Source organism: Littorina saxatilis, linkage group LG6, assembly GCF_037325665.1.
Source record: "Littorina saxatilis isolate snail1 linkage group LG6, US_GU_Lsax_2.0, whole genome shotgun sequence".
Lineage (NCBI taxonomy): Eukaryota > Metazoa > Mollusca > Gastropoda > Littorinimorpha > Littorinidae > Littorina > Littorina saxatilis.
Window position 1 is genome coordinate 52,686,564 of NC_090250.1, and position 20,093 is coordinate 52,706,656.

At 45.5% G+C, this 20,093-nt stretch overlaps 2 protein-coding genes across 6 annotated transcripts in view; one reads left to right on the forward strand and one right to left on the reverse strand.

Annotated features, from left to right (window-relative positions):
* The window catches only part of LOC138969648 (putative uncharacterized protein DDB_G0271982), a gene marked incomplete at both ends in the record, with an annotated part of 1,922 nt that extends 1,311 nt beyond the window's left edge, over nucleotides 1-611 (forward strand). Inside the window, one exon of the mRNA XM_070342507.1 lies at nucleotides 561-611. Coding sequence (XP_070198608.1) covers nucleotides 561-611 — 51 coding nt within the window. The remainder of the gene's footprint in view (nucleotides 1-560) is intronic.
* LOC138969521 (protein Shroom3-like) overlaps nucleotides 1-20,093 on the reverse strand; it is a 276,416-nt gene that overhangs the window by 91,795 nt on the left and 164,528 nt on the right. The window contains exon 1 of one of the 5 annotated variants that reach the window (XM_070342344.1): nucleotides 12,292-12,346. The exons of the other annotated variants lie outside the window; for them this stretch is intronic. The gene's annotated coding sequence lies outside the window, so the exon portion shown is untranslated. Of the gene's footprint in view, nucleotides 1-12,291; nucleotides 12,347-20,093 lie in introns of those variants that run through there. 5 annotated transcript variants of the gene reach the window in all.

The following is a 20,093-nucleotide window of genomic DNA, read 5'->3' on the forward strand; positions in this document are numbered from 1 at the left end:
TCCAAACTCATCGCGGAAACTGTTCTGTCTGTCCAAACTCATCGCGGAAACTGTTCTGTCTGTCCAAACTCATCGCGGAAACTGTTCTGTCTGTCCAAACTCATCGCGGAAACTGTTCATTATGTGTCTGATAAGAACAGATAGCGACGTAATAACACCAATACCCCCCCCCCCCCCCCCCCCCCGGCATCGTACAGTTCATTTTGTGCCAAAAGTCCAAAGTACGCCGATTCGACTCATTATTAAATATAGTTCATTTTGAGCCCGATAACGACATAACGGGGCGTAATACCCGTTCTTTGGAGTCACATCCCCTGGCCACAAAGGCGTCACTGGGTTACTGCCGTTGAAACAAATCCTCAGGTTTCCGTTACGTGTGTTTCATGTTCCAGTGACGACTGTCAATGGGGTATACGTGACAGTCACGGGTTGTGCCATCGCTTTCAGGATTTAGAGAGAGAGAGAGAGAGAGAGAGAGAGAGAGAGAGAAAGAGAGAGGTGGGGGAGAGAGAGAGAGAGGTGGGGGAGAGAGAGGTGGGGGGAGAGAGAGGTGGAGGGAGAGAGAGAGAGAGAGGGAGATAAGAGAGAGAGAGAGAGATAGGGAGATGAGAGAGAGAGGTGGGGGAGAGAGAGGTGGGGGAGAGAGAGGTGGGAATAGAGAGAGTGAGGGGGAGAGAGAGGGGGGGGGTGTTGTACCTCGACATATACCGTGCTGCTCTGAGACAAGTACAAGAATAACCTGAGCTCGCTTCACAAAAATGAGAGATCGGATGACAAAATGACAGCTTTCACGTAGTTAGGAATTAACGCCAGCTCTGCATAACTTGGAAAGCTATACCCCTAATGGGACATTATAGCCATAAATAGCTCACTTCATGCTTAATCCCATTACAAATAAGAGAGACAAAGCAAACAAAAGATAACTCACGACATGGCATGGTGTAATAAGAGTGAATGCAAAGAAAAGACAACCCATTTCCTGCCAAATCAACCGTCTGCGCCCAAGCAAAACAAACAATGATTATTCTGACAAGAACTAGGACACGACCACAACCACAACCTAAAGTGCTGTTCATATGGAGATTTTCTACCAACTACCAACCAAAAATATTCAATATAAAATATTAAAACAAATCAAACAATTAAAACAAATCAAACAACCAACATCGACAACACGTTTCACCCTCTCCCGTATTACCCAGGACAATGGGGTCAGCAATGCCAAGGCTATACTTATTGTTGTGTTGTGGGCAAGGCAGGTAAGACCAAGGCTATCTACCTATTGTTGTGTTGTGGGAAAGGCAGGTAAGACCAAGGCTATCTACCAATTGTTGTGTTGTGTGAAAGGCAGGTAAGACCAAGGCTATCTACCTATTGTTGTGTTGTGTGAAAGGCAGGGAAGACCAAGGCTATCTACCTATTGTTGTGTTGTGTGAAAGGCAGGTAAGACCAAGGCTATCTACCTATTGTTGTGTTGTGTGAAAGGCAGGGAAGACCAAGGCTATCTACCTATTGTTGTGTTGTGTGAAAGGCAGGGAAGACCAAGGCTATCTAGCAATTGTTGTGTTGTGTCAAAGGCAGGGAAGACCAAGGCTATCTACCTATTGTTGTGTTGTGTGAAAGGCAGGGAAGACCAAGGCTATCTACCTATTGTTGTGTTGTGTGAAAGGCAGGGAAGACCAAGGCTATCTACCAATTGTTGTGTTGTGTCGAAGGCAGGGAAGACCAAGGCTATCTACCTATTGTTGTGTTGTGTGAAAGGCAGGTAAGACCAAGGCTATCTACCAATTGTTGTGTTGTGTGAAAGGCAGGTAAGACCAAGGCTATCTACCTATTGTTGGGGTGTTTTGTGAAAGGCAGGTAAGACCAAGGCTATCTACCAATTGTTGTGTTGTGTGAAAGGCAGGGAAGACCAAGGCTATCTACCTATTGTTGTGTTGTGTGAAAGGCAGGTAAGATCAAGGCTATCTACCTATTGTTGTGTTGTGTGGAAGGCAGGTAAGACCAAGGCTATCTACCTATTGTTGGGGTGTTTTGTGAAAGGCAGGTAAGACCAAGGCTATCTACCAATTGTTGTGTTGTGTGAAAGGCAGGGAAGACCAAGGCTATCTACCTATTGTTGTGTTGTGTGAAAGGCAGGGAAGACCAAGGCTATCTACCTATTGTTGTGTTGTGTGAAAGGCAGGTAAGACCAAGGCTATCTACCAATTGTTGTGTTGTGTGAAAGGCAGGTAAGACCAAGGCTATCTACCTATTGTTGTGTTGTGGGAAAGGCAGGTAGAGGTTCGGGCACGATTGTTCCAGTGACATTGTTATGGGTGTGTCCAGTCAGGCACGTACTGACGTTGGCTATCAGACTGACCCGTGCTGCCTCGGAAAGGGTCAGTGAGTTCTCACAGGTAACACAGCATTCCACACATCGGGGAATGGTAAGTGGATCAGGGCCGGACTACCGGGGGGGTTATGGGGGTTGCGCAACCCCCCCCCTAGCCTAAACATGTACCTTACTTATTTAATATTTTTTTTATTATTGCTTATTTTATGCCGTTTCATGCAAGGAGCGACCATTTTCCTATCTCAGAATATGACCTACCCGTCAGCTTCAGGGGGCTTCACCCCCTGACCCCCACAACGAGGGGGAGGGGGGGTGTGGGTTCTAGGGTTTCTGGACCCCCCCCAGCCAAAAAATAAAAATATTGAATGAGGTATGCATTTCTTTATTTTACATTGAGTTTCAATTTTTGGGGTATTAATCAGTGACAAAATCTGCTGCCTGAAACTGGTAATGATCATCCTCAGAATGCACCAGATTGCACCATTTTGCATCCTTTTTTTCAAAATTTTCCGGGGGGGCATGCCCCCGGACCCCCCTAGCAAGCTAGGCGCTTCGCGCCGTCGGCTCGGCGCTTCGCGCCTTCACACCCATATCTTCACAATATACTTTTGAAAAAAAAACGGTCATAAAATGAACTGATCCGCCCCTGCCGCCAGGGGGGACATCCCCCTGGGCTACCACTGGCAACCCCCCCCCTCCTCTTCGCCTAGTCCGGCCCTGTGGATACAGTGGAACCCCCTGTTAAGACCTCCACAAATCCGAGAAAATCAGGTCTTAAACTGAAAGGAGGGAGTCTTAAAAATGTGGGTACAAATATTGACGTTATGAATAGAAGATTTAAACAAGAAAACCCAAGGTCTTAAACAGGGGAAGTCTTAAAGTGGGGGGAGGGGGGGCGGCTTAAAAGGGGGCTCCACTGTATAAGATTGTGGGTAGGTTTTCTTTCCGACTTAAAGATCCACAGATGCAGCATCATAGACCTTGCGAATTGTAACATTTCAATGTGAAAACAGCAGATTCAAGTTGTACAAGGCTTGGTGACGAGGTAATCCACAAAACACGTCATACTGGGTTGAGATAATCCCTACGATAATCACAAAGACATAGCAATACCTAACCGAAACTGCGGCTATGGCCGTTATGACACCACGTCATTAATACAATACCAGTACGTACGGTTCGGAAAGTCAACGCTTGCAACAAACAGGTGTTCAATAATTGGGGACGTCAACTTGATATTAACAAATAATAAGAGGTCTCAATAGAAGCAAATCCGCTGTCATCAACTTTAAAATATTGACGATGTACGACATCTGGGAGGGCTTGTCAAAAGGTAACATGACAATAACAACATAACACTAGCTTCCTCATATCAATTCCAAATGCGAACCCGTAACAAACACAAACCAACACAAGACAATTAAGCACCCACCCATTGCGCCACCACTGGCGGTCAGACTGAAGCTGTGGTCAGATAAATGGAAGAGGATTCCACTTGTTCCCCCGAGTCTCGTGCCAGCAACCTCCAGCAAACCGGCAAACAATTGCTAACTCATTTCTCTCACCCCGCTGACAATCTGAAGCCAGGTCAGTGGCAGTCGTCCCATTCAACCGGCACATTGAGATGAGGACCGGAGGCATGCGAAGAATGTCATAGGACGGGAGACGATCACTGCCAGTGACGGGAGAATGGTAGCAGTTAATTGTGCCTGGGTAATTGAACTGTGGGGATTTATGTGTCAAGGGGTAAGTACCTCATTTGCGTGCACGCGCACGTACTCAGTTTAAAAGAGAGCATGACATCCAGTAAATGGTCAATTTGGGCGGGAATTTTCTTGTGGAATGACTGACTGAGTTGAACTTTTGAAGCCTTCTCAGACACATTGGGGCCTGGGCGGTTTCAGGTTTGCAGACTTTCGGATATACAAAGGCATGAATGAGTGGAGAAAAACAATCTCTCTCTCTCTCTCTCTCTCTCTCTCTCTCTCTCTCTCTCTCTCTCTCTCTCTCTCTCTCTCTCTCTCTCTCTCTCTCTCTCTCTCTCTCGTCATCACAATAACATGATGACGTCTGCACTGTCTTCAATAAACCGATTCTCACACAAATAAACAGTACATCACGAATACGGCGTGTTAGTCTTTTGAAGCACAGTCGAAGCTGCCAAATGTTGGAACAGAATGGCTTAGCAACATCCGCCCAAACCATCAAGGAACCTGAAAATGGACCAATAGACTTCTCAGTCAGGCTGCCAAACCCATCTAGCCAAACTATAGAAAACACAAAACAGCCATCAGTCGCACTGACATCCGCTCAGTAGAGGACCCCACAAGGTGGCGCTGACAGGTCCACAAAGCGCGACCAACAAGTGTTTTATCAACACACAATGCAACAAAGAAATATGTGGGCTAAACACAGGATTAGACCTCCAGATTACAGAGACTCTAGACCCTGCCAGAGACGTTCTAAAACCAGAAACACTCGAAGACTAGAACGCGCCAAAGACCGAGAAGACTCTTGAAAGGCTTATGACTGTTCCAAGCACAACCAGCAGAGAAACTAGCAGCGAACGCTCGTCAATGTGGACCAAAGGGGCGTAACAATGTCTCGGCGTCGGCCTGAAGGGGAAACGGCTTGAGGGCAAGAATTCCTCGCTGAGTTATCGAGGTCTGGCACTAGGAATAGCTAATCTTGTTATAGCCAGACACTTGTAAGATGAAAGTCCTTACAATGGCGTAATAATAAACTGTAATCCTACGCGAAACGCGTCAAGGTAAACAGCTTGAGGACAAGGAATGGAGAGAGGCACCTTAATTAAGATACCACTACCCCCTCCCCCCCCACACACACACACAGACACACGCACGCGCTAAATAAATACAAAACAGAAGTAGTCACAGTAAAATATTTCTTATTCTTGAATATGAGTGTTGAAAAATAAAGCTCTAACAGTCATTTCCACATTGTATTTGTGCATACTCGTTTTGCTCATGCATATATCAATATGTCTTTTGAGAGGTACTCAATACTTGGACCTCGGGTAAACTAATTTCACCTGATAATGTAAACATCCACAGAGAATTAGGACTGTCATGGATCCTCAAAGGTACCGAAAACAGCAGACATGATAATCCCCCTGGTGACACGTAACTTCCGCTGCTGTAAAAAGGCACACCAACTCTGGGCGTTCCTGTTCCCGCTTACTCCCCACCCGGCCCCTTCCTAGTCAAAGTACCCTCCTTCTCATCCACCCCCTCCCCACCCCCTTTCCCATCAAGTACTGATTGTATCCCGGCTTTGTGTGAGCAGACGGACTCTAACTTATGTGCATATCTTTCATAATTATCTGCAATAGTGTTTTGGTCGACCGTTCTCAGTAAAGAATAAAATATAATACAAAAAGTATTTCCAAAGAAAATCGTTCGTTAGACTACATGTATAGCTTAGGATCATTACTTTAAGCTTGTTGGTTGTAGTTGATTCTAAAATGTTTAATTTTTTAATGCTTTTATTTTAATAATTATTACTTATTAAAACCAATTCACATTTTTGAGTTACTGAAATACTTATGTCAGATATACACATAAAAGGCCCGATTGATTACAAGAGTGTTGAAAGCAGGTTTGAGTTAGCGTGCATGTATTGTATGGTATTAGTGTACATTTAACAACGTGCTGTCCCCTACCGGAGAACAAAGACACTGATAGGTGTAAAGCGAGAAGCTGTCAAGAGGCGTTTAGAGAACAAAGACACACACACTCAGATAACAAAGACACACACACTCAGAGAACAAAGACACACACACTCAGAGCACCCAGCGACTCAACGCTTGTTCAGGAATTAAACGGTGTCGTTAGCTCGTGAAATGGATCTTGTTTGAAGAGAATACACAGACATATCATATATATATCCCCCCCCACTACTCCCGGAAGCCCTACACTGGAGTGGGGTGGCCGCCTGGACGGGTGGCGGGATGGAGGGAGTTAGCTAAATCGTGATTATAACATGACTGTCCAACCGCGAAACCGATGATACTGTGCCCTGGCACAACGCAGCGCACGTTGAAGTCATCGTGTGCAAAAACACTAATTTACTAACTTATAAGGTTAAAACTATCCATGCAACAGAACAGCCTATCCCCTCTCGATCTCTCTTCTCTCTCTGTCTGTCTCCATCTCCCCCTCTCTCTCCATCTCCCCCCTCTCTCTCTCTCCATCTCCCCCTCTCTCTGTCTCTCTCCATCTCCCCCCTCTCTCTGTCTCTCTCCATCTCCCCCCTCTCTCTGTCTGTCTCCATCCCCCCCCCCCTCTCTCTGTCTGTCTCCATCCCCCCCTCTCTCTGTCTCTCTCCATCTCCCCCCTCTCTCTGTCTCTCAGTCTCCATCTCCCCCCTCTCTCTGTCTGTCTCTATCTCCCCCCTCTCTCTGTCTCTCTCCATCTCCCCCCTCTCTCTGTCTGTCTCCATCCCCCCCTCTCTCTGTCTCTCTCCATCTCCCCCCTCTCTCTGTCTCTCAGTCTCCATCTCCCCCCTCTCTCTGTCTGTCTCTATCTCCCCCCTCTCTCTGTCTCTCTCCATCTCCCCCCTCTCTCTGTCTCTCAGTCTCCATCTCCCCCCTCTCTCTGTCTGTCTCTATCTCCCCCCTCTCTCTGTCTCTCTCCATCTCCCCCCTCTCTCTGTCTCTCTCCATCTCCCCCCTCTCTCTGTCTGTCTCCATCCCCCCCCCCCTCTCTCTGTCTGTCTCCATCCCCCCCTCTCTCTGTCTCTCTCCATCTCCCCCCTCTCTCTGTCTCTCAGTCTCCATCTCCCCCCTCTCTCTGTCTCTCAGTCTCCATCTCCCCCCTCTCTCTGTCTGTCTCTATCTCCCCCCTCTCTCTGTCTCTCTCCATCTCCCCCCTCTCTCTGTCTGTCTCCATCCCCCCTCTCTCTGTCTCTCTCCATCTCCCCCCTCTCTCTGTCTCTCAGTCTCCATCTCCCCCCTCTCTCTGTCTGTCTCTATCTCCCCCCTCTCTCTGTCTCTCTCCATCTCCCCCCTCTCTCTGTCTCTCAGTCTCCATCTCCCCCCTCTCTCTGTCTGTCTCTATCTCCCCCCTCTCTCTGTCTCTCTCCATCTCCCCCTCTCTCTGTCTCTCTCCATCTCCCCCCTCTCTCTGTCTGTCTCCATCCCCCCCCCCCCCTCTCTCTGTCTGTCTCCATCCCCCCTCTCTCTGTCTCTCTCCATCTCCCCCCTCTCTCTGTCTCTCAGTCTCCATCTCCCCCCTCTCTCTGTCTGTCTCCATCTCCCCCCTCTCTCTGTCACTGTCTGTCTCATGTCTGTCCGTCTGTATATCTCTTTTTCTCACCACCCCCTCTCTTTACGAAATGAAAATTTGACTATTTGCACGTATCCGTTTCTCATGTCTGTCCTTATATCTCTTTTTCTCACCCTCTCCCCCCCCCCCCCCACCCCCTCTCTTTACATTTTCAATCAACTTTTCAGTCAAATTTTCATTTCATTGGAAATAAAATGAAAATTTGACAAAGTGCACGTATCCGTCCAGTTGTATAGTTTGTCTCATAACTGCTCCGTCGTAGTCCTAGCACAGAGCTAGACGCAGTTTAAGACACAGCTTGCTCCGCTCTCGTTAATGACGTTATGTTGCTGTTTAACGCAAATGAAATTCCTGAGCCGCGGAGGCAGTGGGAAAGCACAACACTTGATATCACAGAGCCGTAATGTTGCTAGGGTGTCAGGCACAACCTGCTATTTATTATACCGCTAACGGAATGTCTTACTTCAAACCAAGGAGTAATATGACACTATTGTGAGGCTGGGGAAAATGGTCCAACTCGAGTTGACACGTAGACGCTAAGCTCCGCCCCCCCCCCCCCCTGCCCCTTCTCCCAACCCCCTCCTTCCATATTTTCGATTATACTAATATCATAAAACTATACTAAAAGCAGCGAATAACAATGACCAGACGCTGCGAACCACGTTGAAACCCCACAGATAATATTACATGCTGTAAAATAACAGTCAGTCACACTACGACTTACTTTGACAAAATGGGTACATTATGATTGCATTCCATAGGAGATTAATAGCTTTTTAATGCGCCGTTAATATTGTCGCTTACTGGAGAAAAAAAGGGAAAAAAAAGCCCGCGCAGAGGAATACCTTCTGCCTGGTGGAATCTTGAAAAGATCAAAGAGGTCTGAAAAATGTTTATTTTGATTTGTTCCCTGATCTTTTTTTTCTCCAGACTCAAGACCAAAAAGGATTGGTAGGTTGGTTTGTCCCTATCCGGGAAAACTGCTCCATTGTTCTCGCTTTCAAGATCATATTAGAATAAAGCAGTTGTTGACAGCGAAACGTTGAGTATAAAAGCGTAATACCAACCTAAAAGGAATGTTAGATGTGTGCCGAGCGCAGCCGGTAATTTCCGCGCATATGTAAATTCCGCGCTTGTAAAATACATGTATGCTCCGCGCAATATCGGGTTGTAACTTCCGCGCACGAATTACTGGTTCGGCTCATACAACTTGCGCGCGTACTCACAGTCCCTACGGTTAGCAACGAAGGCAGAAACTGCTGGAACTGGGGAGACTGCAGCAACGATACAACACGGGGGAAATCGACAGGAAGGAATACGTCAAGTCCATGGCCTGGAAAAATTTGCCGGCCATGCTGTGACTTCCCCCCTCTTGTACCTTTGCTGCAGTCTCTGTGACTGTGATACCAGACACCCGAAATTTCTGTAATTTCTGTTATATAATAAGTGAACAAAATATTCTTATACGCATGGTTTAAGTCTTCATTCGTTTTTATCGACTTGTCTGTGTAATAAAGACGTGTTCAATATATAGATATACAAGTGTCAGTTTTCATGGATATACAAGTGTCAGTTGTTAATGTCTCAATGTCTCACATTTGACCGAGCAAAGACACGCGCGCTAGTTTCACATCACATTTTGCTAAAACACGCGCGCATCTTACATATACACCACGCGCGGGAGTTTCACATGCGCGGAAGCTTCAAAATTGGGAAAGTGCGCGGAGTGTTCATGCACCCGTGCCGAGCACAAGAAAATCACGCCCATGCACTTGTTTATCTTGCCGCCAGACATTCTAACCAAGATTAGGAACTTGATAAACCCCCACCGCTCGCCCGTGCCAGAGCGTTCAATTCGGATCCGTATCGCAGGTATTAAATCCCAACTCAGTCCCCCTTTAAGGAATCGTCAGACTTTATTTTCTGTTGAGTTGTCCACTTACAAAGTCTTACGTCGCATGGCTTAACTGCAAATGCTCGGAGGTATTCACGTTAATCCGAACTCCTAATTGGTTCGAGATTAAATAATGGTCATACTCTTTAACCTCCGTCGGCAAAGCCTGTGTTAATGTTATTGTTGGTACCAGATTCTTGCCAAATTAAGCTGATTTAATTTTTACATTTAGTCAAGTTTTGACTAAATGTTTTAACGTAGAGGGGGGAATCGAGACGAGGGTCGTGGTGTATGTGTGTCTGTGTGTCTGTGTGTGTGTGTAGAGCGATTCAGACTAAACTACTGGACCGATCTTTATGAAATTTGACATGAGAGTTTCTGGGTATGAAATCCCCAGACGTTTTTTTCATTTTTTCGATAAATGTCTTTTATGACGTCATATCCGGCTTTTCGTGAAAGTTGAGGCGGCACTGTCACGCTCTCATTTTTCAACCAAATTGGTTGAAATTTTGGTCAAGTAATCTTCGACGAAGCCCGGACTTCGGTATTGCATTTCAGCTTGGTGGCGACTTTGGTCATTAAAAATCTGAAAATTGTAAAAAAAAAAAAAATTTTTATAAAACGATCCAAATTTACGTTCATCTTATTCCCCATCATTTTCTGATTCCAAAAACATATACATATGTTATATTTGGATTAAAAACAAGCTCTGAAAATTAAAAATATAAAAATTATGATCAAAATTAAATTGTCCAAATCAATTTAAAAACACTTTCACCTTTTTCCTTGTCGGTTCCTGATTCCAAAAACATATAGATATGATATGTTTGGATTAAAAACATGCTCAGAAAGTTAAAACGAAGAGTGGTACAGAAAAGCGTGCTATCCTTCTCAGCGCAAGTACTACCCCGCTCTTCTTGTCAATTTCACTGCCTTTGCCGTGCGCGGTGGACTGACGATGCTACGAGTATACGGTCCATCTTGAACACGCGGCCAGTACAACTGGCCTTGACACGGAACGATTCAAGGGGGGCAATCTCAAGTCATCTGAAAGAGGGAAATCCAAACGCAATCCGCCTTGTTCGATTTTATGGGCTTGGACGATAGAGAAAAATAAGAAAAGCAAAAGCTGGAGTCCAGTCTGGACGAAACTGCTATCAAGAACGCAGAATGGATTTTTTGTGAGTTTTTTTTTTAGCCGTAAGCGCCATTTCTCATTTCGAATTTCTCATAACTGCTGTTCACCGCAGTGAAACCAACAAAGGGGCCTCACTCTGGAAGAGTTTCCTGCTCCGATAAACATGGCGCTTACGGCTAAAAAAAACTCAGAAAAAATCAATTCTGCGTTCTTATTTTTCTCTATCGTCCAAGCCCATAAAATCGAACAAGGCGGATTGCGTTTGGATTTCCCTCTTTCAGTTGTACTGGCCGCGTGTTCAAGATGGTAAACGGTCTTGCTGCGTTGCATTGCGTTCAGTTTCATTCTGTGAGTTCGACAGCTACTTGACTAAATGCTGTATTTTCGCCTTACGCGACTTGTTAGGTTTTGTTGCGACAGTAAGCCATTGAATTATGAAGGTTTGAAAAGTGCAGATTATCAACACAGTACCAGACTGAGCTAATTCATTATATACAGTCCTGAGACATCCTGCTTGGTGGCTCGCGCGCAGAGAAAATATTCCCCTCTTTATCTTCACTCTCGCTTGCTGCACAATCCCTCACGCGGAGTTTGTTTTAGACAGGCCAGGCACTGGTTTTCCCATGACTGTATAATTATGGAAATGGTTGCGTTAATTATATAATCAACCCTTGAGTGTTACAAAAATAAGCTGATTTCTTATAACGGGTGGTTGTGGGAGAGATGGGGTGGGGAAGGATTAGCTGTACCAAGACAAGTAGCTACCAACCATAGAATCGACCGTAATATCATGCATTGCTTATAGCCTACGTTATCTGACAAAAACGCAAAAAGCTAAAGCTTTACCAAGCTACCTTACAGGATAACGCAAAGATCTTGTATAGCAAACTTCATTTCCGGAGCGAATGCATGGTCACGTCTGGGATATAGCCATAGTTGTGATTTGTTTTGTACATATATATATTATATAGGAGTTTATGAGAATTTGCCGTGTGTTTGTGTGTGTGTGTGTGTGTGTGTGTGTGTGTGTGTGTGTGTGTGTGTGTGTGTGTGTGTCAGCGTGCGTGCGTGCATAGGTGCGTGTGTGCGTGTGTACAAAGCCTCCAAATTTCATTCAGGTTTTATGACAGACATAAGTAAGTTCATGTACAAAACACACAACAAAGTGAAAAACACGCTAAAACTCACATACCTTGCTTGCTATCAGTTTGCAGCACCGATCGACAAAGTGTATACTCTGAATCCAAACTCCACAACACTTCACAGAGAAACTGATAATGTGGCCGTACCACAGGAGACAGACCCGCGAAACGACACTGACTTGCACACTGATATGAAACAAACATCAAAGTCGTGTATTCTTCTGATGCTGATAACATGATAACACTAATATTTAAGCAAACATCTTATAGTATTCTGGCAACTGTAATATGAAACAAACATCAAAGTTGTATTCTTCTGCGACTGGCTACACTAATATGCAGCAAACACAAACACACCCAACGGTCCACAATGACTGAACGATAACTCTTCACCGATAAACAAACATGCAGGGCACATCGGCTTCGTGGAAAGATTAATTTGCCACAACTTCACGGAACGAATCTACTCCGCTCACCTTTAATTAAATCACTGTGTCCTCCTTCATTTCCGCTCCACTCCCCTCTCTCTCTCTCTCTCTCTCTCTCTCTGCGCGTGATACACCAACCGTCGTCTCGGCTGACTGAGACCAAAGTGTCAAGTCCTGCTGACGTCACAAGAGGCAGCGTCTCCCGTTTTCCTTATCGCTAACGGTATGTTCGTGAATCATGATACGACTATTTCGTTTTGGAATGCAAGCTGGTGAAAGGAGCATAAAGACAGTTGAGAGCAGGAAAATGCCCAAGAATGCCGAAAACAGGAAAACACACAACTGTTAAACAGGAAAAAAAGCACATAACTTGATGACAAAGGGAACACGCTAACAGAGTAGATCAATCAATCAATCAATATGAAGCTTATATAGCGCGTATTCCGTGGGTACAGTTCTAAGCGCTTGTCGAAGAGTTGTCAACACAGGACTAACAAAGAAACTAACATCTTCAGACGGACACGAACCCTATCACACACTAGCAAACCCTGGTAAACAAACAACTGTTTAACAACAATGTACACATCAATAGCTAGGTCCAAACAAAATAATATTAAGCACAAAGAAAACACCTCTCACAGAGCACAGCACAAGAATGTCTTTTGGGGCACAACGCATCACGTCGAGCATGAAAGTCGCAGCCAGCTACGGGAAGAACTGAGTCTTCAACCTACTCTTGAACGCGTCAAGAGAGGGGCTCTGGCGAAGCTCAAGCGGCAGGGAGTTCCAGACGGAGGGGCCCGCGGAGGGAAATGCACGCTGACCAGCAGATGCGAGTTTCGAGCGAGGGATGTGGAGGCGGAGAGGGTCAGCAGCAGAACGAAGGGGACGGTCGGAGGGCTGGGTGTACAGGTCCAGGGAGGATTGAAGGTACTCGGGAGCAGAGTCGTTGAGACACTTGTAGACCAGAGTGGACAGTTTGTAGGAGATTCGGGTGTTGACAGGGAGCCAGTGCAAGGAGCGAAGTAGGGGGGTGATGTGGTCTCGCTTCGTCTTCCTCAACGTCAGCCTGGCAGCGGCGTTCTGGACTCGTTGTAGGCCATGAATGGATGAGGCGGGGAGGCCAGCCAGAAGGGAGTTGCAGTAGTCCAGACGACTGAAGATGAGGGAGACAACCAGCTTGACACAGGCGTCGTGGGTGAGATGGGAGGTAACCACACCGAGAGTGCGTGACGGTAAATTCAAGACGTGACCAAGGGAGACTGACTACCTGTGAAGAAGGACTTGGGTGCAATAGACCTTTTCGGTATCTGAGCAGCTCTCGCGAGACACGCTCTTTGTTATGCTTTGAACATCGCGAGAACTTCGAACCTTGCTTTGTGCAGCTCGCACGAGATCGCTGTACCGCATGCTTTGCTATGCTCTGAAGTTTGCGAGAGATTACGAGAGCTTGGAATACCGATAGGGTCTATTCCATTTTGACTCGGAATTGCTGTTTGGGTTTTGTACAATGATTTTGATAATTATAAACACCTTGGGTGGGTTTGTCAGACCATCTCTCTCTCTCTCTCTCTCTCTCTCTCTCTCTCTCTCTCTCTCTCTCTCTCTCTCTCTCTCTCTCTCTCTCTCTCTCTCTCTGTGTGTCGAGGCTGAGTCTCTGTCTCGGTCTCCTCTCAAACTCCATAGTTTTCCATCTCTCTCGCTCTCCACCCCCCCCCCCCCTCTCTCTCTCTCTCTCTCTCTCTCTCTCTCTCTCTCTCTCTCTCTCTCTCTCTCTCTCTCTCTCTCTCTCTCTTGTCCCACACACCCACCCCTCCACTTGATATCCCAAATCCACGACCAGAAAACAACAACATCACCGTGATAAGATACTATTTCAAACCAACATGCAACAAATCTGACGTCATTTCCTTGAAGGATGACACGAGCTCGCTGCATCCGTGATGACTGATGAGGCTTTTTCTGAAATTGATCATTTCATCTTTGTTCCGGTTTCCCCATTTTCCATCTCCTTTTGCCACCCCAGGCATACCTTTTCTGACTATTTTCTTTATCTTTTCCCGGTGTTTTTTTATCGGAATTTTATCTTCATGTCTTTTTTATTTTAGAAATAGATTTGCATTTCAGGCACAGCCCTTACCTTGCCTCGCCACAGCGGCAAAGGGAAATACTTTGTGCACCGTAATGACACCCAGGGCAACACCGCGGGTTGACAGAGTGCGATATATTTCAATATACACCGCTGGCGACACCCAGCAGCCTAACGGCAGCATCGTTCACGGGACAAATTGGTGTAAAGCTGGGTAGGGCAGGGTTTCATGCATTACTGAACACAGCTAAGCGAATCAAGCATACCTACCCCTCTTAGACAGTCGTGGGTATTTTATTCGCCCTAGTCGGTTATTCAGACGACGAGGATAAAACGCAGAGGAACAAATCAGTGCAGTACCCCCATGCTGCCTGTGGCAGCGTTGATGAAGGGAAACAGTTGGGACGTGTTGGAAGTGAGTGGGCACACGGACAGACAGGCAGGAAGAGCATAGCTAGCAACACAAAACAAAATAAAAACGCTGCATACTGCAATCTTTTAAGTCTCAAGAATCTGCGAATGTCGTACGAACCTGCTAATCTAGGGAGACCTCATAACGCACCTCCCCCCCGGCCCCCCCTCTCCCCCCATCTGCTTCATTCTTGCCTTGGCTTTTCAAAGAACAAATGCATGCCAAGCAGCATTCCAGAAAGCAATGACTATCACTTGTACCATTCTCGGTACACACCTGTAATTATCATTTGTTTCCCGCAGTGTACAGGTGGCCTTGTCCCTTGTAACGGAGACTGTGCATTCTCTGCAGACACTTGGTATACCAGGTAGTATGTATTCACTCGTCTGGCAACCTTCCCGTGCCTACACTTAATTGATTTCAAGGTAAGAACAGCGCAGGTGAGACGCATAATTATGACAAAGAGAGAGAGAGAGAGAGAGAGAGAGAGAGAGAGAGAGAGAGAGAGAGAGAGAGAGAGAGAGAGAGAGAGAGAGAGGGGCAGATAGAAAGATAGAGTTAGAGAAAGAGAGCGAGAAAGAAAGAGAGAGAGAGAGAGGGAGGGAGAGAGATGGATAGAGAGAGAGGGAAATAGATAGAGAGAGGGAGACAGAGACAGAGCTCTCTCTCCTTCTCCCCCTCTCTCTCTCAAAAACACACACAATCCGTCACGTCACGTCAACATCTAACCAAAGAGTGTATCCCATGTATCCCTACGGATCTAGGTCTGGCTGGTCAGCGAAAAGTCAGTCGCCTGAATGATTTGTAACGCCTGTCACACACACGCTTCATTGGCATTCCGGACGCGAGTCAAGGGCAGGCAACTCAGCAGGGCCAGAAGGGAGACAAGCAAAATAAAGCCCTGTTGCGACCCATCTCGTCATCGGCGCTTTTCAGGAAATGACCTGCGCTTTGTTGGAATTCCAACAATGGCCGCCATTGCAGGAATTCCAACTTTGCGCTACGCGATTCTAGAAATGTACCGCGCGCATAGTGAGAATTCTGCTCTTTCTTAGAATGCGATGTAAAATGATACAAGTCATGATGGCCCATGATGATCCTTGTGTTTTAAAATGATCAATGCTTAGTCTTGAAAAAGCAGATGCATTGTATAACGCACCAAACCAACCGAATTACAAAAAAGCAAAAACACTTTTGATAACTTCGGCGGGCTGTAACAACACAGTTCAACGACCCATCCCACTCAACCAAAACGCACCAACTATACGTAATTTTTAACGTCTCATGATCTTACATTTTACAACAACAAAAGCACAACAAGAGTGTTCCGATATAACTTTTCACTGGTAACTATCGATTGTAATAATTTTTTACTCAGTCTTAACTGATTATAATATTAAACTCACACAGTCTCTCTGGGCTGCAGAGACAGCATTACGTCCCTTTACTGAGTAGGCTCTTGTCACTGCATGGTAATCTAGGCTCTTGAAACGTAATGTGCAAGTCTGTGTGCTATATTGATCATGATGTGATTGATTGTTGCACAATGTTGATTCAAATTAAAGATGATTTCAGCCTGTTGTAACAAACTAACACTCTACTCTGAGAAAAAAAATCATTGTGTTCAAAATAGATCGAGACAGCAGCAACTAGTTAGCTGCATGCGCTGAGTGTCACTGAGAGAATTGTTACACAGTGTACCCCCACACCCCCAATTCAAGACTTCCCCTGTATAAGACCTTGCTTTTTCATATACCTTATTCATGACCTGTGAAAAGGGTATACTTTTTTGTGCCAGTCGAAGGGTTGCCATTTCTAGAACGAGGCAGCTCGTTTCCGGAAATGCGGCGCTTTGTTGGAAATCAAATGAAGTTTCGGGAAATCCCGATTATTCCAACTCTGCCCCGGATTCTTACTTTGCGCCCAACAAGCCCTGCCAACGATAGAGTACTTATTACTAGTGGGGGGGAAAACACAAAATAAAACCAAGAGTTTACTTTACATTGTCGGATGCATGACCCTTTCCTGTAACGTGCTTTTGGGGTGGACATGCCGTGGCGAAGACAGCTGATACACTTTGGTCGTGAGCAAGAGCAATGACCAAAGGACACACACGGGTGATGCCCAACAGACAATGGCATTTGCAAACACGAGCTGAGTCCACTTCTGAGAAATTATGAGGAAAAAAAAAAGACCAATCTTAATGTCGTTAGGTCAGTACGTCACATCAGCCTACCAATAAAGGTATTTTTTAATGTGTCAAATAAACGCACGAACGAAAGGCCGACAAACCGAGTTAAGATAACGGATTGCAACCAGGAAGACGTTCTGAGAACAAAACCATCTGCACTTTGTGTCTTGTTTTTATTTGTGCTTATTGTTTGCTATAACAAAGTCAGGGTATACTTTGGTTTCCGGATGTAGAGTGCAAGTATCCTTGAGAGATAGCTAGCAAAACACGACACTTGTGCTCAATTTGGTTAAACGCTGATTGCACTTTGAACAAACACATCGTGAGCATGTACTACCGTCTACCAAGTAACGTGTCACAATCTATGTAGGTCACACTCTATGTAGGTCACACTCTATGTAGGTCACGCGAAGGAGCCAATCAACAGACAGGCAGTGCACAATGCTGCGGCCAATGAAAAGTTATGTGTCATGACACACACACTGCTAAACCCGACATCCATTTCCAACAACAAGGCGATAATATAATACAGTAGATCGCTTTCAAGACCTACAAACGTCTGAGAAAAATCAGGTCTAACGAAGGAGGCAGTCTGAAAGGGAGGCAAACAATTGGAGATAATAAACAAAGCTAACTAACTCTCTCTCTCTCTCTCTCTCTCTCTCTCTCTCTCTCTCTCTCTCTCTCTCTCTCTCTCTCTCTCTCTCTCTCTCTCTCTCTCTCTCTTGATACTGAACGCTTGTCAAGTTCACATAAAAAGTTACACAAGAGAAAGATGGAAAGTAAACTAAGGATAACATCAACATTTCAATCTAGGGGTACAGTATCCGCCCAAAATGTCTACTGACATAGACAAAATAACAATGAGGATACTTCTATTGTGCAAATCCCAGAACAGTTCAAATCACGACCAACAACAAACAAAGCGAAAAGGGAGCTGTTGACAGAAGCTCGACAGACTATAAAAGGAGACAAGGTGTCGAAGTCAGCAATCTCGAGGATCACTTGACGTGAAGGAAGAACAGTAAAACTAATTGACCGACCGACGGAAAGAAAACGTTCCAATCATAATCATTGAGGCACAGCAAGAGGAAGAGGTAAGGGAACGTTTATATTAAATCTACAATTTGGAGCACAGACTTAGAGCATTGTGTGTGGATTGAAAAAAAGGATCTCCCATGACCTGGGGGTGCAGAGGGGGACAGAAGAAAGAGAGGGGGTACAGAGAGGGAGGGTGGGGCTGATTAAACAGTCACAATCTGAACAAGCCCCTCTTCGTGAATCGGACAGTTTCATCCTATTGACACTGAAAACAGATCATCTTTGCAAGTGTCCTCTTTTGGACGATGAGCGGTGGAAATAAAATGAGACATTTTGTGAGCCAACACACAAACACGCGCGTGTCCTCACGCACACGAGTTGAACACACACTATGACACAAGCTGCAAATACCATGGCACACGCACGCACGCACACGGAGCACACACACACACACGAGCACAAGCACAAGTCTCGCTGTCTGTCTCTCTGTGTCTGTTTGTTTGTCTGTCTGTCTTTCTGTCTCTCTCTCTCTGTCTCTATATGTATGTCTGTCTGTCCCTGTCTGTCTGTATGTCTGTCTGGTTGTCTCGCTCTCTCTCTCTCTCTCTCGTCTCTCTTACTATATATCCTCGCCTTTCTTCTCCTCACAAGTTCACTTAACACCTTGTTCAGGTCTACACGCCAGAGAAATAATCACCAAACACAAACAGCCAAGAGGGCCTCGCTGTCCAAACCTCTTCCCCAAAGACAAAACACACGCTGCACTCGCTGGCCACGAGCACGGTCGCCGGTGCAAAGTGCGCCGTTTTTACGACCAAGGGGTTGACACGTTTGTTGACGTCAGCAAGTTTACAGCTGCATTTTTAACAAGGTCACGCAACGGTTAAGACAAGGGGCTATTAACATTGTACCTCAAGTTGGTTTGCTATCGTCACGCTTAAATCGCAAAACGCACCGTGTTATTAATGTGGGGAGGTGCAGAGAACACGCCGAGGTGCGGTGAATACATTAACATAATTGGATGGCTCTTCTTGTTGATGAGATACGACAAGAACTTGACAAACCATGACGTCTCTCCTTGACCCTCTCACTCTTACCCTGACAATGGAATCTCTGACGTCAAAAATAAAACAAAGTTCAAGAAGACGTCACAATGCGATTAATGGCGTAACAGCTAAAACGTAATTTGTATGTATACATATCCGCTGCTAAAAACCACAAAGGAAAACAAATGTGAGCCAAGTTTTTGTGTGTATTTTTTTTATGTGTACGTATCAATATTAATGATCAAAAGAGCTACAGAGACATCTTGATCAGTAATACATTATTAAGAATAAAGACCCAGAGAAGTTTATAACAACAACAACAACAACAACAACACCTTCTTCTTCTGCGTTCGTGGGCTTAAGCTCCCACGTACACTCGTGTTTTTGCACGAGTGGAATTTTACGTGTATGACCGTTTTTACCCCGCCATTAAGGCAGCCATACGCCGCTTTTGGAGGAAGCATGCTGGGTATTTTCGTGTTTCTATAACCCACCGAACTCTGACATGGATTACAGGATCTTTTCCGTGCGCACTTGGTCTTGTGCTTGCGTGTTCACACGAAGGGGGATAAGCCACTAGCAGGTCTGCACATAAGTTGACCTGGGAGATCGGAAAAATCTCCACACTTAACCCACCAAGGCAGCCGCGGCCGGGATTCGAACCCTCGACCTTCCGATTAAGACTGAGGCCGACGTCTTACTACCCCGCCACAGCGCCCGTTAACAACAACACCAACACTAACAACAAGAGAGTATCAGAACTGAGACTCGTGAATAAGCAACTCAAAATGACCGCTGGCTTTAACAGACAAGTGAAGAGAACAATCTTTTTCGGTGTTAACGAAAGAAGGATTGCCCGCAATTTGATAATGCATATTGTTTGAACACCTATAGGACATAATTATTTCGGTATTAGACGAAAAAGCTATCAGCTTAGTCCGCTACATCCACACAGGACATACCCGGTTTACACACAGTACCCAAGAAGCAACCGAACATGACAGCCAAATTGTCAAACAGACAAATGAACAGAACAATATTTTTCAGTGTTGATGAAAAATGGTTGAGCTA